The sequence below is a fragment of the Erpetoichthys calabaricus genome, chromosome 3 (genome assembly GCF_900747795.2).
Source record: "Erpetoichthys calabaricus chromosome 3, fErpCal1.3, whole genome shotgun sequence".
In the NCBI taxonomy this organism is placed as follows: domain Eukaryota; kingdom Metazoa; phylum Chordata; class Cladistia; order Polypteriformes; family Polypteridae; genus Erpetoichthys; species Erpetoichthys calabaricus.
The window spans coordinates 73,393,888-73,412,900 of NC_041396.2; the positions used below are offsets into that span (position 1 = coordinate 73,393,888).

The following is a 19,013-nucleotide window of genomic DNA, read 5'->3' on the forward strand; positions in this document are numbered from 1 at the left end:
GAGGAACTGCAAATCCAGACCCTGCTTTAAGAATTTATTATCCATTTGCTATTCTTTCCATATGTGAATATGGAGGATTTTTCCACTCCCGTTGCCACGGCCACCACGGGGACTGGGAGAATTTCAGATTCTGGGATTTACTGTACTCCTTTTCAGCCTCTTGCTCATTGGCTTATTTTGTTTATGGTTTACATGAAGGACAAGTTGATGAATGAGCTATAACAGGCGCTATATAATATTAACACCGATTGATTTATGTGGTGCATTACAGCATTTTTGTACTCACAAAGCAAGACCTTTTATTTTAAATAAGGTATTCTGAGCAAAATCGTCCTCGTCATTGCTGAAACGTTTAATGTGGGAGCACGAACAAGTCCTGTGCTCCACTCCTCGGATTGTTTTGTTCTTGATTGACTGTAACAGTCTGTAACACTGCCCTACTTGTGCTGCGCAGCAAAACGCGAAGGAGGAGGAGGAGAGGAAGACGGGGGGCGAGGAGGGCTAGAGGACTGACTTGCTCGGGTGGGCTTTCCCCAAATCTCGACCGGAGCTTGTCAGTGAGGCAGCGAGTGAGTGAGCGAGCGAGCGGAGGGCTGCTTGAGTGCTGTTCGGCGCCGCGGACCCCCTCACAATGGCGCTCCGGAATGCCGCCGCATCGTACTCTTCTTTTTCCCTTTTCCTACCCGCACTAGGAATTCTCTTTTGCGCCTTTCTGCCTCAGCCTGTTGCTCCGTGTCCGAGTCGATGCCTCTGTTTTCGGACCACCGTCAGATGTATGCATTTAATGCTGGAAAATGTACCTGCAGTATCTCCTCAGACTACAATCTTGTAAGTCTTTTTCCTTGGTTATTGGGGGAAGGGGGCGTCAGTGTTCATAGGGAGTGCAGGAAAAAGTTTTGGCAGAGTGGAAGTAACTATTGAAAATGATAAGAAATACGCGATCTGTGATAACTTGGAAATGACTAACATGCATATAAAAGTGACATTAATGTAAGAGATCGCTGTACATTTTGAAACTGACTTTTAGGGGACGTTGAAAGACATCAGTAAGTGACAGCAACTCCAGACTTGATTAATTTGTGGAACAAAGTTAATATTTGATTTCTTTTGCACATGAGGTATCCACTCCTGCCTTATGGAAACGATGTCTATTTTTCGTTTTCCCTTTGCCGGGTGGCACCCGTTCCGCTTCAGAGGAGGTGTTGTTCGGCCAGTTGATGCGCTTTGTTTTCGGACTCTCCGAAATTCCATCCTGTTGGCTAGAAAAGCAGCAAATTGCACCGTGACTTCCAACTCGCTAATCCACTGGTAACAAAAGTTGCAAATTCTTTGTTGAACGAAATCGCACAAGAAAGTCCAGAAAACTTTATGGCGGATTCTGATCACGTTCCTCGCGTCAACCAGAGGGCTTGAAGTCGGATTGAGTACATGAAGTCTGTCACCTCTTCATGCATGTAATTTGTTGTTTTATACACAATGACAAAAAGAAGCGCATGTCCAACTATGAACTGCTGTGCTTTGCTAAAACAGCCAAATAGTAAAAGAGTTAGAGTCGTGAATACTCTGCATATTAACTATTAAAAATAAAAGTCATGATAGCGAACAAAATTAGCTGTCAAATAAATGTTACGCGATAATGTTATAAGTGTTCGCTACGGAATCCGGACTTCTAATAGGTAGATACTTCGCCGTATCATTCAACAAATACGCAGTGTCGTCCCTTGTGTTGTAAAGAAGTCACAACAAGGTCGCCACGCGTGGATGTGGCCCGTTTAAGCAAAACACGAAGCCATCGACTGGTGTTGTGTGGTGACACGAGGCGACTGATCGGGACAGAGCGGTCCGTGACAGGCCGTTAGCAGCGGTGGTCTTAATTAAAATGAACGGGGTGGTAAGTAGAGAGGCAATAAATATACCCTTTTGTTTAATTTAAAACATAATAATGACAGATACACAAAAAAGCGCCATAGTAGTGATTTATCCAGGGTGTCTTAGAAGTAAAACGGTAGATAGTGGTACCGGCAATCACTACAGTCGTACTTTTAATTATTTATTTGTTAGTGTTAGGGGTACAGTCATTGGTCACTATACAGTTTTTATTTTCAAAGCTAGACAACCAAATAATTACAATGGTTGTTCAAAGTGCTGTCCATTCACTTCAATACAATTTTTTTACCTTTTTTTATCCACAGAGTTGCATGCCTTCTGACACAAGATCAAGGTTTTTAAAATACAAAAATCTACTGATAATGTAAATTAAAATAAAAGTAAGAAAAATATAAAAGTCACTGCTCAATTACTTCTGGCATACATAGTGAAGTAATGTCCTTAACAATATCTATCTATCTATCTATCTATCTATCTATCTATCTATCTATCTATCTATCTATCTATCTATCTATCTCAGTTGGTCTGTCTTTCTCTGCTGTTGAACATGCCTCGCTATTTTAAAAACTACTGCTGTTATTAATTTGAGTGAATCGTCTTTTCTGCCTTCCTGTAGTATGAGCCTTGCAGTGATTTTATTCCATTGTATTTATAAAATTTAGAGATGAGTAACCACTAACTGAATATGTGTGTTACGTTTGGGTTCAGTTTCTTATAATAGAAGTTTTAACAGCAGAATAATGAGCAAAGCTGTAAGAAACTTAAGAAAAGCCCAGTGGGTAAATTATTTCTTATTGGTTCAACTGAAGAACTGTAAAGTCTTAAGCAATAAGCTACAACTGTTTCTCAGCTGTCCATTGTATTAAGAAACCTTTGCCCAAAGTTAGACTTTTGTAATTTTTTTTCTCTACAATTATAGCCATAAATTGAAACATTTGCCTAATTGCAATATATCAATAGTTTTAGTTAGAGATATGGTCTATTGTGCGTTGTGTTTAAAGGCTGATTAGAGAGCATTTTAAATTAAAGAGAACTACAATGAAAAGAGTGTTAGGATCATCTTTCTTTGTTGTCAGATTCAGAGTTTATTGCATTGGGACCTTACTTTCAGTTTAATGCTGTCCATTTTAGTGCAGACAATTAGATCACTTTCCTCACACCTTTGAATGGGTGTTATCAGCGTTCAGGCCCTTTGCCAGCTATGGCCCCTGCTTGAAGGTTGAGGAGGTTTACTCTCAGTGATTCAGTTGGTGATAGCAGTGCTCATTCATGTTAATATCAAGCTCTTTGATAGCTGCAATACACACATGCTGAAGGGCCTTTTCTTGCATGCACACGTGTAAGTGATTGGCTGATTAATATCCACAACATTGCTTTTTTTTTTTAAATGTGTTGTATTTTCGACCATGGTTATGGCCAGAGCTGAATAATTAAGTAATAATTTTATTTATGCATCATGCTGTTACAGCAGTAATAAAATGAGAGAGTTGCAATTTATTCTTTACAATTATTAATATACATCTTTTGTAATGGTTACTTGATGAGTGCAGATGCACAGTAATGTACTATTGTTTGTGATGATTTAATTCTTGCAATACAGTCAGGTCAGGTCCCTCGCTCAGGCTCACACAGTGAATCAGAAACAGGGATGGAACCTGAAAGCTTGTGGTTTCAAGTCAAACACTTTACTCACTAGGCTGGCAGCACAAAGAAAGGGTACAGGTTTCCATCTTCACATAAACAGAGTTTTCTTAAATATCACGAATGCTGTAAAGTGTTTAAATTAATGTCTGGGTTAAGATTACAAGTTATAATTGTAAGAGTGGTAGTCAGTTGCTGCCTTTTATAATTCCCTACATGTGTACTCAGTCTTAATTTGTATGAGGATTCTTATCAGTCATTCAGTCACTGATAAGGAACACCCTAAACTAATAGTTTTAGAAGGTACTGGCCAGCCTGTTCCTACAGGACTGATAACATCCATACAAAGATAACACATTGATGGTGTGGGGTGAATGGGTGTGTGCTAATGTGTGTGCATTAAAATGTCCTCCTGTTTACTGTTGGCTCCTAAATAGTGTCTGATGCTATAGCATCTTTTACTGCTCATGACCTTTTAATGGGATTAAGAAAATGGAAGGGTACACCATTGGCTGAAGACGTGTCCACCAGGGAAAATGGCCAAATGACACATTTGCTTTTACCTTACCTGAGTTTAACTGTGATTTGTGTCTGTTAGTTGATTAGGGGTGGGCTACACCCTCATGGTGTTGCAATTGTGTTTCTTCACAAAGACCCTTGTGACACTTGAACAGCAGTTATGTGTTCAGAAGTCTCACTTACAGTTTAGCACATATACTGTTTTGAAACACAGAATGCCGTAATCTGGAAGAGGTATTCCTCTAGGTAAGTCTTGCAGTTTAAACATTTAGGTGGAAAGTCCTGGCATTGCACTAGCTGGAAAGACATGCAGAGATTTGTCTTCAACAGATCTGACATCACCTCTGCACAGACATTTTGGAAAATATAATAGATAGAATTATAATTACCGGTATGTAATAATGTTTTTTTGGAAGATACCTGAAGAAAGGTAAATGAAAATATAAGCAGAGTGTGAAACAATACTAAATAAAAGACAAAAAAGTCTCAAATGTTCACTAATAGCATGCCCACCCCTATTTAATGACAGGAGGCCTTACTGCCAAGATAACAGCTTAACTTAATACTGCCTTTGCTTGATACATGCAAAAAAAACAGTCCTGCAAACAAAGGAGAGTTAAGCATGAACTTTGATAATTACATACATACTGTATCTAGTGCCTTACATATATGAGGGATGTTCAAAACGTTTATTTATTAAGAATTTCAAAAACAAATGACATCACTTTTCTACATAGTCACCTTCTTTTGCGATGCAATTTTCCCAGCGTTGTACCAACTTTTAAATGCTTAATTACTACTCCTCCCGTCTTCACCGTTTCCAACGAAAATATAAAAGTGTGGAAACTCTTTGAACGTCCCTTGTTCAACTTTTTAAAATTATGAGACATATTTTCATTGTAAAAAAACAGTTTTTGGATGATACCTGAAGAAAGGTAAATGAAAACGTAAGCAGAGAGTGAAACAATACTAAATAAAAGACAAAAAAGTCTCAAATGTTCACTAATATTTAATGACAGGCGGTCTCACTGCCAGGTTAACAGCTTAACGTAATACTGCCAGTGCTTGCTACCTGCTAAAAAACCAGTCCTGCTGTTTTTAGTGTTTGTGTTGTGTTTACTGCCATTTGCCATGTTGCTTATCATAGACTGATTCATCTATGCCATCAGTCCCTATCTGACTCCATTTCCTGTGGACTTTGGCCGCTGTCATTTGTTGTCTAAAGTACTCAGCCTGATACAAAAGCAGCTATACTGTGTTTTAATATTAAAAATTCCAAAAGGTGTATTGATTTATATTTTTGTGAAATCAATGTTGGCAGTGTGTCTGAAACTGAAAACCTGCATGGAGAAGAGAGTCTGGCTGTTTAGGGGGTACATGTTTTACTGTATGTATAGTAGGATCAAGAGGAGCAGGCTAGAAGGAAGCTTTTAAATCTCTGCTGAATTTAACATTCTTTCCATGAAGCCTGGTAGTCAAACATTCCATTTGTATCCGGTAATGAAATGTTTTTATTAGACACAAGCAGTAATTTTTTTTAAATATCTTTTTATTTTCTTCACACTCAAGATAATTGCTGTGGATACATTCTAACTTTTGTTACAATTCTTATCTGTTGAATTTATTCCAAATCTGTCTGCAGGTCTGCTTTTAAGAGTTATTGTTTATGTCTATCTGCTGGAAATGGTATTTTTAACTATTACAGATATAATACCCATCTAGTATGACCGCCGTTTACAACAAAAGTTCACAGTGGTAGATCTGAATGCATAGACTTTTGTTCTTTTGGGGAAAACATGCATTTAGCCACACTTGGCTCATAAAGGAATGTTTTCAGGCAATTAACACTTCACATGTTTTCTTCAAAATTAACTTTTATTCAGCCATTTTTACAGTGATTTCTTTGTTTTTTTCAATTTTAAATATCATAAATGTATATTTACTCTATGAGTGAGGTGTGCTGAAAAGGACATTCAGCAGATTTTAAAGACACATCTGGTGCCAATTGTAGCTAATTTATCACAGCCTGATCGAAGTTCTTCCTCACGTATATTGCCATAATAAGTATAAAACATGAAATATCTGAGATCAAAGTTATTAAGCTATTTGTCCAATATTTTTCCTCTAGGAGCAGGAAAAAAAAGAGGGCCTGAGAACTGGCTTCTATTGTTAATGACAGATGACCCAGTGGCAGTTTTGAAACTTTAGTCACGAGCCTCAGGTATTCTGGCTCCAGTGGTAGTCACATGCTGCGTCAGGATTTCTACAGAGACTCGGCCTGCAGCTCTAGGAGAGTCTCAGTTATAACTGATTTGAATTAGAGGGCAGCACATTGGTGCCATGGGTGGTGCTGCTGCATCATGGATTCAACATCTGGTTGATGTTTTTGTGGACACCGTGTGGGTTTTTCTGTTGGTATGCATTTTTTTTCTTTGATATCCTAAAGATGTCAGTGTTAGGGCTGGCTCCTGCCTTCCAGTTGGTGCTGCCGGGATAGACTCTAGGTCCTTAAAGGCCATTTCACATTACGTAACTTTTCCATGATTTTCAGTCAAAGCCTTCATTTACATAATCTTAGAGAATTGGGGGCAGTTAGTGGTACACTCGTGTGAAGCAGGTTTTGTAAAGTGACATACCCCGTGACTTACTCCATCTTGTCCATAACTTGCTTCAACAAACTCAAGCCTGTTTGATTTTGTTCTTAGTCGTAGGGGCAAGCTCTGTGTGTATGAGAGCTGACAACCAATGAAGGGCCATCCAGAAGTACAATGTATATAATACAGGAATAAGGAACACAAGCGCTTTGGACCTTCACAGACAGAAGGGAAGCTGACCTGTCTGATGTCTTGTGTTTTACATGTCATGACAGAGTAGAAAAAGGGGCCTTACCTGTTAACGCTTTGTATAGCTTTGGTTCCATCAGGCAACTCACAATTGGCTGTCAGAGAAAAAGGCAAGCGTGATTGTGCTGGAAGGTCAGCAAACTGCAGCCAGCACATCTGACAGACCCCACGAGTAGAAGTCACATCATATAAGACCTTAAATTAGATTGAACATATCTGAGAATGTTATGTTTTGTTCATATGAGTTAAGTTTATAAACTGAGTGGTACTTGATGTGCTTCTGGACTCTCCTATAAAAGATCAAATCTATAATGGTCTTCGGCATGGGCCATTCAGTACGGTACACAGTATGTATTTTATCTCTTTTGTAGTAAAGTGTTTTGATATGAGACAACAGAGGATGGAGTAGTGAGGCAGAATTTGTTAGCATTTTGTAGACTTTATGAAGTTGCCCTTTATGAAAAATGGCTGTTTGTCATCATTAGCAGAATTAATTCTGACTACATTTAGATTAAAATAAGTTCTTACACCCTTTGACAGGCACTAGAGATGATGAAATGATCTTTTTCAACAGTAATGCTGAAATTGAAGGTTAGCTTACTGGAGTACTTTAGAATGTAATTTATAGTGGTTTAGAAACACGTGGTTTACATGAGTCTCTCTTTCATGGGAACAAAGTGAAGGCTGTGATTAAACAAAGTCATCCTAGAAGCTTAGTAGAATTTTGTAGTCATTGGTGGAGGCGGCAGGTTTCCATGGCTTTCAATTCATCCCATCTGGAAAAATAGATCTGGCAGAGTCCACAGCCCATTGAGCCACGGGATTGCTTTGTGTTCTTGATTGGAGACATGAAAGCTTTGAACCCCTTGTTGTTGTTTTTTTTAAATTAGCTGTGTTTCCAGAAGTATTTAGTTTCTGTAGAGCTGCAAACATTTCGACATACCCTTCTCCTTAGTGCGATCCATATTCTGATTTGTTTCCATTCATATCTTTTCCTAATTCATTCACTGTATAAAATAGTTACATTATTGATCCACTCATTCTTTGAGCCCATGAGGAGCCAGAGTCATCCCCACATGGACTACTAATCCACTGCAGGATGCCAGTATTAAGATACCCATGCTCATTACACAGGACAAATTAGAGCCATCGGTTAACTAAAATGCATATATCTTTGGGGTTTGGAAGGGAAGAGGAGTACCTGGAGGAAATGCACTTGTGTATTTTAGGCATTATGTACCTCAAAATTCAGAATGAATTAAATTAGATCAAGTGACACAAATGTTTTGTATACTTGAGATATTTGAGTATATATGTAAACGTTATTTTCATGACAGGATCCTGAGGATCTGCACCCTGTAACTGCACCTTCTGGTGCAATGTAACAACTAACGAGGGATGGAACAGCAGTCTTTTGAGCATATTCAGAAGCACACTCATATTCATTAACACAGGGACAGTTCTGAGTCAGAATTGAATTTAACATGTGCAACTTTATGAAACTGGGTGATAGGAGGATGTCCATGTGGACAAGGGAAGAAAATACAACCTGCACTTGGTTCGTGATTTGATGAGGAAAGGCAGTCAGGTCTGTGAAGGCAGGAGGCAGCAGCACTATCTGCTGTGCGTGCTATCGGTGTGTCAATAAGCACACGTGGGGCGAAGCCATGCATATGGTACACCCACATAGACAGCGTAACATTACTTTATTAGAGGAATATTGTCTGCTTTACTACCTCCAGCTGCAATCATCTCCCGAGATTCAGCAGGTCCCAAAATGAATGCATGTATGGTGTTCATTTTCCTAAGAAGTAGAATTTTATGCTTTTGGAATATACAATATTTAGTTTTACTCTGCCGCATTATTTTATGTGGAGTGAGGAAATACTTTACACCTGGGACTCCTTAAAAGAAAATTGTTAGCAGAATGTTTGACTAGAACTTAATGGAAAACATCTCCCTATAGGCACATACCAAAGTCATGATAAATGATCTTGCAGTTATTGTCGAGAATCGTTGCATCTCCCCTGACAAGCAGTACTTTGTACGTAAATAACATGCAGCTTTCCATTTGTTTCTTCTTACCCTCCTGAATAGAAACTTTTTCATTGAATCCATTCTAATGTAACTGGCTTTTTTAGTATTAATGAAGCATTACAAGGAGATTTTAAACATAACATAATGCAGTGACACAATAATTCTACTGTTTAGTAAAGCACAAAACACACTTCTTACTCAAAAATTTCGCAAGTCCAAATGGGCTGAATTGAGATGGACATTGTTCCTTTGAAAGGAATTATGCTTCGTTTACAATTTTTGAAATTTTTCTCACTCTGTGAAAAATATGCATGCAAGGAATTTTAGTACAACTCAGTGTTCCAGAAAGCTGCATTTTATCCTGGAAGCATCAAGAAATAGGCAGGAGCCGCAAACATGATGTCAGTTCATTGGACAGCACAGTTGCCCACATTCCCACAATCTCTTACGCCAGGCCAGTTTAGTATTACCAGCCAATATATAACAGGCTGCCTAATACAATTCACACATTTTATGATAATGAGCAAAATATGAAAAAAAGCCTCAAGTATGATTTGGTAAACTAAATTTCCTGACAAAAATTACATTTTTCTTAAATAGTACAGAAAGTTGAAGCTGTTAACTTTTTCATAATTCTTGGTGTGAATTTAAAACTTGAGACCAAAACATGAGCTCAGTCTGACTTACAGATTAGTGTCTTATTAAGAGACAAGCTACATTGCAGCCCTTTGTGGTCTAAGTTGAATACCTAAGGCATGAGACATCCTGGTACACAGCATTTGGATGGTTCTGTGCTCCTGAATTTCCCTGAGGAGATTAATAAAGTATCTATGTTATCTGTCTATCTTTAAGGTGTCAACTGAACAAATTATTTGTCTTTATTGTGCTATACATGACTACTAGATTTTTGCTTCATATTTTTAACTTCTTTAATCAGATTTGGCATAATACGGAGTAGTGCATTTGTATATTTGGCCATTTATGACCTCTCTTCCTGATGCTGAAGGCCTTCAGGCTTATCTTTTATTTGTAATTTTGTTATGTGTTATGCTTAGAATACTACAGGAAATAATAAGGAAGCATTCAAAAAGATGTTTGACTTTTTTATTGCTAAATATAAGCGGCTATCTACAAGTTTTGACAAGAGGATTTTAATTTCAGCAGTTTATACTTCTAAGCAGCAAGTGGTTGGATTAAGTCAAACATGTACGTTTGCAACCAGAATATTAGAAACACAAGAAAACATAGTTTTAAATGTCTGATGAAATTTTGCATTTTACTCAATGTGATAACTTGTATACACATACCAGGGTGTATTCCACGAAACACGCTTATGAAATTGAAACTTAGCTTTAAACCTCACTTGAATAAGCCTTATTTTCCTATCAAGACTCAGTCAGTTCCAGAAATGCAAAGTGTCTCTCATTAACTTAAGATGGGCTTTGGCAATCCACGATTATGCATGCACTTGTGAAATTTAAGCAGCCCTAACAACCAATCATTGATAACATCAATCATAGCTTGGAAAGCACAGAGGAGAGTGCAGTACCTGCAGATTAGTTACCTCTTACTTTAAGCATGAAACTGAGGGGATGCATGATGTATTATGGAACAGCTTGGAAATGTTTAGAGTTTTAATTGTCATAAAGGCAGAGGCAGTGGTGGTCTTTTTAGAATTTGATCAAGAAATAATAGTTGATCTGTAATAACACAAAATACTATGAAGGAATCGAGAGAGATCATGTTGCAATCCATGGCAGACCAAAGTTGAAGTACATTACGGTTCTGAATTTGTGTATTTGCATAATTAAATATTAATGGAATCATTCTGATTTTTTTAAAGTTTCCATTGCATTGCCCAGTTTGATGGTAAACATCATACTCAACTCTTAAAACAAGTAAGTATTCAACAGTAATATGAAGCACATTTGGCAGCAAATGAAAATTATATACAAGAACATCTTGTACTTACTTCAGAATTACTGGAACACTACATTAAGTAAAAGCAAACATATATTGGACATTTTGCAGTAAAAAAGGTCTAGCTTCAGTCACTAATGTGATGTTCCAATGTCACTCCTGCTGAAGGAGTCTGCTCTCTTCAAATATCTGTTTTCTCAGTACAAATGGTCAGTGTCATTTAAAAGTACTGACCTGTGCATTGGTGCCATGAATGATTTGTATTTTATATATTCAGTCTCTAATGAAAAAATTGATGAGCCACAGCATGAAGTTATGGGAAAGAGTAGTGGAAGCTAGATTAAGAAGAGAGGTGATGATTAGTGAGCAGCAGCATGGTCTCATGCCAAAGAAAGAGCACAACAGATACAATGTTTGTTTTGAGGGTGTTGATGGAGAAGTATAGAGAAGGTCAGAAGGAGTTGCATTGCGTCTTTGTGGACCTGGAGAAAGCATATGAAAGGGTGCCTCGAGAGGAGTTGTGGTATTGTATGAGGAAGTTGGGAGTGGCAGAGAAGTACGTAAGAGTTGTACAGGATATGTACGAGGGAAGTGTGACAGTGGTGAGGTCTGTGGTAGGATTGATGGATGCATTCACCGTGGAAGTGGGATTACATCAGGGATTGGCCCTGAACCCTTTCTTATTCGCTATGGTGATAGACAGGTTGACAGATGAGATTAGCCAGGAGTCCCCATGGACTATGATGTTTGCTGATTACATTGTGATCTGTTGCGATAGCAGGGATCAGGTTGAGGAGACCCTGAAGAGGTGGAGATATGCTCTAGAGAGGAGAAGAATGAAGGTCGGTAGGAACAAGACAGAATACATGTGTGTAAATGAGAGGGAGGTCAGAGGAATGGTGAGAATGCAGGGAGTAGAGCTGGCAAAGGTGGATGAGTTTAAATACTTGAGATCAAAAATACAGAGTAACGGGGATTGTGGGAGAGAGATGAAAGAGAGAGTGCAGGCAGGGTGGAATGGGTGGAGAAGAGTGTCAGGAGTGATTTGTGACAGACGGGTATCAGCAAGAGTGAAAGGGAAGGTCTACAGGACGGTAGTGAGACCAGCTATGTTATATGGGTTGGAGATGGTGGCACTGACCAGAAAGCAGGAGACAGAGCTGGAGGTAGCAGAGTTAAAGATGCTAAGATTTGCATTGGGTGTGACGAAGATGGACAGGATTAGAAATGAGGACATTAGAGGGTCAGCTCAAGTTGGAAGGTTGCGAGACAAAGTCAGAGAGGCGAGATTGTGTTGGTTTGGACATGTGCAGAGGAGAGATGCTGGGTATATTGGTTATTTAACAAATATTCACTTACCACTTTATGCACTGAATGTAACCACAAACATCCGCATGAAAATCTTTGTCACCAGTACCAGACCAGACTTGACAATTTTTATAATGAGCGTTTCTATTTTGCTGCCATATCCTCAATTATAAAACATTTTGTATTTTTAGTATCTTACTAGTGAAAAAATATAGACTATTATAAAAATAATAATGAGATGAAGTCCAATTAATTATTTAAATGTGCAGTTGAATCTGTTCACTGTTTTTTCTTAATCAGTTTGACACATTTCTCACATCAAAAAAGCCTTTCTCACAACTGGGGAAGCATTTCCCAAAACAAAAAATGCACAAAGTTTATCATTTCTACAACACTTTGACCAAATAGTTACACAATGCTTGTCATTTACAGTGACTTACTGTATACCACAATATTCTTTTATCTGTTCATCAAAACGTAGCATTTGGAATACTGCTGTCATCACAAAGGTGAAACCAATAAAATACTGTGTAATGACATGTAACTGTAGAACACATTTACTGAATTTACAGTATACACACATACATTTGTTCATCAAGTAAAAATAATTGTAGTAAAATTATACAGGAAATGGAAATGTTCTGTAAAAACAAATCTGTTTGAACTGAGGAAAAAACTACATGGAAAAGTATCCTGCAAATGAAACAGTATCAACAGACCCCCTTATGCGCTATCTATTCTTTCTTTCAGGCCACAGAACTGGATCCACATCACACCTTATAGTTTGTCTTTCAAGGCACAGGGGGAAAAATCTTTTAGCATGTCACACCCATCCACGACATGCTTTAGGTGCTTTAGGTGTTATGTCTCCACACCTAGCCCTCATTTCCTCTGGCACTGACATTTGGTTATGGGGCTGGTGCTTGTACTCTTCTGCCTCCATACAGAAAAAAAATTCTTTATTATCTGGGTTAAGGAAGGGTAAATGTGGTGGCAGAAACGAGTATAACATCCTTAGATGCCCCTCAAACCAAGCTTTTATTTGAGTAGAGTGGTGAAATCGTACATTGTCTCAGACCACCAGAACATTTGGAAGGCCTAGTGCAACCTCTCCTCTCTCAATTCCAGGAATGAGAGCACTGAATAACCAGTCCAAAAATTGCAGAAGCTGATGTGTATTGAGGGGCCCAGTAGTTGGACCTTTGTGAGCACACTCAGTTCAGACATCATAGCAGACATTGTGATGTTGCTGCCACATTGTCCAGGCACATCTAAGGTGGCCCAGTGCCCACTGAGATTTCTGGCTACGTCGTCAGACCTTGTTGAGGTTAAAGGCCTCATCAGCATACACAAATGTGTGCAGGTTCTTAGTGCCCTTCAGCTCCAATACCTTTTGAATAAACTAACAAATACATGTAAATCAACAAACTCATTCTGAATATGGTAGCACTTACTGTAAATTGGCAGTGCAGTATACTCCAAGTAAATATAGTGTCAAAATACATGGCAGTGTGTAGGCATGTGTCTACACAACAATAGCATATGGCCTTACCTGTATGTATAGATGCCTTTGCTTCTTTACCCCGTCACTATTTCATTCTTTTGTCACTACATGACTCTTCAATACACAGTCCACAGTTGACAAGCTAACAGACACTGTGTTCCCAAATGTATTTTCCTCCACAATAGTATGTTGGATCTCCCAGACAGAAATGGCATTATTTGCCCTCGCCATATTTATTACTTCCAATTTTTGGTCAGCAGTAAATACTGAGGCTCTTCCACCAGCATGGGGCAGTGGTTCAACTCAGGCAATAAGGAATGTACAGTAGCTAACCATTTACATATAAAGGACAAAAGCCATAGATTATTCAGTAATATCTGCGATGTTAGAGAATAGATCACTATACTCAATATGACATACTTTTCAATACTCTATGGCAATTACAGTATGTGCAACTGTAGTAGTGAATTGGTACAATATTGGTGTAGCATTGAACATGGATGTACAGCATTTTCAGTACCTCTTCTTATTCTGAAGTATCCGCAGTATAGATGCTACAGTTGACCGCCTCACCTGAGCTTGTGCCTATCACACTGCCTCAGCCTTGTTTAGACCATGGTTGACTATATGATCAACAATTGTGGCTCTTATTTCTGGACCTACTCTGGTGTTCCTTCATCCACTCCTCCCTCTCCCTTTTCTCTGTCCCCTACACCCTGTGTTTTCTTGGATCCCTTCCACTCAACATGCCTTGTCCCTGTGTGGCAGCATGTAGCGCCATACACTGCAGTAACTTACAAAGGAGCAGCTTATGTGCTTGAGAATAAATTAGTCCAAGGATATGCACCTGTGAGAGAGGCTGACAGCATGTGCTTTCAGTTGTCTGACACAGAAGAAACACTAGCAGAAACATTTGCTCTACGCTCCTTCTCATCAGCTTTGTCCTGTGTGAATGAATTTTAAAAGCTGCATGTATGAATTGTTTTATATGTTGTCATTTACAGCAATGACCTGCCATTTCAGTGTGACGGAGTTGGTTTTTGAATTGACTGATGTATGTTTAAACCATTATGATGAGTTTCTCAGATTTGAATGAGAAATGCACTATGCAATGAAGAATGTGTTTAGAGTTGGCCAATATGTGCCTAAGCATTTGCTGTTTGTTTAAAAAAATAAAAATAAAAAATGTGAGTGTGCTCTGACAACATGCATTGTTGCTGTGAGGATTTGGTGAACAATTGTGAGAATGGTATTTTTGTTGTAAGAAAAACTGTAATATACAGTATGTTACTCATTACTATTGTACAATGTACTGTGAATCACCAGGGGGCACACCAGCCACCCAAACACCTGACACAACAGACACCGACACAAGTGCTGTAAAATGAAAGGCTTTTATTCAGTAGGAAACATTTTCCACTAGCACCAACTACAGTACAGCCAAAGAATGCAGCACACAGTACTTCTTCTTCTCTCTCTTTCTTTCTTTCCATCCTTCTGACTCGACTCGACTCAACGCAACACGACACAACACGACTCCTCCACTGACAAGCTTCATCCCTTTTCTTCCTAACTCTTGGCTTGTCTCTGCGAGGCAGCTGGCTCCATTTTAAGCTGCACCCAGGAGCATTCCAAGTGGCTCATAGAGAGTTCTGGAATTACTCCCATTTGTGGTGGAAGCCCAAGGTAGGGCTCTGCAGCACCCACAGCTCCACTTGGTGGCATCCTTGGAGCCCAATAGGGATGTGCCAACAAATACTATCTCCCATACAGCCCAGCTGCAATTTGAGGCGCCATTGTAACCCAGAGGGGCTATCCATGTAGCAGTTCGAGCTAACACCCAAAAATGAGAAGAGGCTTTTTTTTCTATTCATCATTTTGACAGGTGATTTATAAGTTCTTGGTAGTAAGTGATGAAAGGAGCACACCAAGGTCTTAAAGTGTGGCTTTTTCTTATACATTACATTTCTATAAGCTTCATCTTTAATCTGGAATGGACTAGTGCGGAGCTAAAGGTCGATAATATTGTCTATTGCCAGTAGGCTGGACGCATCATTGATGGAAGTAAACATTGTTGACTGGCTTCAAACATTTACAGAAATTTCCCCAAAGTGCCAAACTGTAGCTGTCACTTTTATTTTTAATCTTGCATTCCTCACAAGAATGTCAGGCATTCATATTCTCGGCAGGAGGCAAGTGAGATTTCTTTGCTTAGCTAGTTTAACATGAGTGTGCTGTACCTGATTGAAGGCAGCCTGATCAGTGCATCACGAACATGAATGTGGCGAGTGAAGGTATATTTGTAGTATTGTGCCACTGTGATTGTTAGCTTGAAGCTTCAAGGGGACCTCCGCTGCCTTTGATATCATATACTAATATATACATACTCAGACCTCAAAGGGACAGATTAGGAGAAGGAAAATGTGTTAACTAAACAGAGTACTGCCAGTACTTTGGTTACACATCAAGCACCGCTTGTGGGCAAATAGTTTAGTGTCTCTCGGCTGTGAAGTAGCACATCAATAAGCTTAAGTGGCTGACTCAGCATTTGTTTTTGGCACCAGCCTTTACAAAGGTCAGCAAACTTCACCCTATGCAAATTAAAACCACTGAAAGAAACTGAGGGCTGACCTCACCAAGCTCACTGCACCACCCTGGCATTTGAAACCTTCGAAAATGGAGAATTCTGAAAATGGAGCCTCAGTGTTCTGATAAGAATAGGCAATTTTTTTGAAAACACATACTCTAATCTCACTCTGATTTATTCATGCTCATTGTGAATCCCTTCCCTGATTGGATTTTGCTCTTTACAATATCTCATTCTCTGATTGGTCACTCTTTATGGAAGAAAACTGTATTCTAACAAAGCGACATTGAGGAGTTGTTTACCATGGCGCTTGTGGTGATGCTTACCTTCTTCTTCTTCTTCTTTCGAATGCTCCCGTTAGGGGTTGCTACAGCGGATCATCTTCTTCCATATCGTCATGTCTTCTGCATCTTGCTCTGTTACACCCACCACCTGCATGTCCTCTCTCAGCACATATTCAAAGTTCCAACACTCAGTCCCACTCTCTCTCCCACCTTCCTCCTGTCCTTCTGCCTCCGGACACGTTTCTCCCCTCTTCTTCTCCTTCTTCTGCATGCATCTAATTGTGTTTTGCACGGTTTGAATGCTGCATACATGTGTCAAAGGTAAATAATTTACTGATCACTACAGTTCTGCAATAAGTTACAAAGCTGGTGGTGTTACTATCCCTTTAAAGAGCACCAGTTTTGTGTTGCATGCATGCCCAGTGTATGCAGACAACTATGTCATATGTGTTTTTGGTCATTTTAGCGTGGATATAGTTACTTTCGTAAACTATGTATAAATGCTAGTGTGGACAGAGATTGTTTTTGTTTAAATACACCATTTTTAAATGAAAGCATAGTAGTATGGACGTAGCCCTGAGGATTTTCTGCTGCTTTACTCAATGAGCTATACTTCTCAGTGAATGAATTGTCTGATTTACAATTGATTCAAAGTTTTGAGGTGGGTTTTTAAAAGATGTATGATCATACATACGAAGGTTAACATCTCCCTCAAGCAAAAACAGGAACATGGCAGCAGGTAAAAACGTAATGAGGAGCATGCAAAAAAATAAAAAAATAAATTGGTTACCTGTCTCATAAGAAACACAATGAATGTTATAGTGGAACCACCCAAAGAGTTTAAAACCAAAAAAGGGAAGAAAATGGTCGTAACCGAACACAATGAGAATAATAAAGTAACCCAGTAAAAGAGCTTTGGGCTAGAACCTGGACACTGCTTAAAAAATAAAATAATCAAGCCTAAAATGGGCTTTTGGTGGCAGAAGAATAAATGTTGTTGTTGGACAACTGTAAGTGGGAGACATGTTGAAGATTACGAATGAGCAGAATCCCACAACATCATACACACATTTAATTATGCTCTTGATTTAGCCAGTTATTGGCATTTTTGAGAACATATGTTATAGAGTTATGCAACCTAAATTTGAAAACATAGCATCTGAAGAAGTAAAATATGTTAAATTAGCCACTTACATCTATTACATTCATTCCACTTATTCCTTTCTCAGTTTCTTTTTTAATTATGTAATTGCATGCCAACCTCCTTTTTCCACTTTCCCAGATAAGAATGATACATTTTAATGTAACGCCAGATTTTAGGGGAGTGGTTAACTGAAAAAGAGATGGGATGAAGGTATGATGTCCCTATAGAGCTTTTCTTAAAAAAAAAATAAAAATAAATAAATCAGAAGTCAATGATCTTTGATATTGTCAGGGGAGTAAGCAAGTTGAGCACATTTTGTGCTTGTTACCATTTATATCCTTTATCTTGTATTTTTATTATGTTTGTTGACCTGACCTGTTTTGAGCAAGGTAGCTGCTACATCATCAGGTCATGGGGTTGTGCTTAAGTGGGTTCAACAGTCAATTGTCCCCTAATGTAAAAGCAGGCCTCAACAAAAGTAAAGATTATCAGCTCCTCTGATACAGTATGTACGTATTACAAACCTATATGCCAGCTTGTACTGCTGTTGTTGTTTTTTGCTTCTGTTGTGCATTGAGAGCCCTACTTTTTCGCACTAGTGATATTTTGTAGATTTTTCATGTATCGTTTTTCTTCTTTTTTGTTTTGACTTTTTTCTGCTTTTGATGTATTAGGGCTCACTAGGAGTAAAGTAGTTATACAGACCTTACTTAATCACTCAGGACCTGGAAGTTAGAATAAATCTTCACAGCCTCCGTGTATGGCTGACTTTTGACCTTGTTTTCAGACTGTTACTGGGGTCTGTTGTTTTTGGAAAAAAAACAACTCCATCTGCATGTGATTGTGCCTACAGTGTTGTGTAGCCACAGTAACATCACAATGATATGGACATATTGGATCCTGGAATTTCATTCCAGGTTGTCAAAAACAAAACAATGTGAAAATAGGAAAAAAAGAATTTGTAGAAAACAGCTTGACTTTTATCTGGGATGTAGATCCTTAAAGGAGTGAACATTTTAAAGCCCCAACCTGCCTTTGTTTGCCTCCTTGTATAACTTTTAGAGTAAGATCTGCTGATGACTCAGATGATTTTGCTTCAGATTTGCCTTTTTTCGTCACTGCTTTGTATAGAGGAAGATCATACTTATTTGAAATTAAAGTCAAAATGTCAGAATGATAATATTGAGATTTTTCTGTTCACTCAAAAGTTGCACTAAAAAGTTTACTTTTGTTTTACTGCTTACCAAAGTACAGCAAATTGACTGGTAGAATTCAAATTATCTTCTGTAGAAGGCAATGAGGCAACTTTGAGGAATTAATTACCTTTATAGCATGTTTT

General features: G+C 38.6%; 1 protein-coding gene across 2 annotated transcripts in view; it reads left to right on the forward strand.

The window, feature by feature from the left end:
- The first annotated feature begins 489 nt into the window (after window positions 1-489).
- The window catches only part of LOC114648101 (peroxidasin), a 241,956-nt gene continuing 223,432 nt past the window's right edge, over window positions 490-19,013 (forward strand). For both annotated transcript variants that reach the window (XM_028796918.2, XM_051924571.1), the window contains exon 1: window positions 490-828. In XM_028796918.2, the coding sequence (XP_028652751.2) occupies window positions 632-828 (197 nt within the window). In that variant the 5' untranslated portion in view covers window positions 490-631. The remainder of the gene's footprint in view (window positions 829-19,013) is intronic.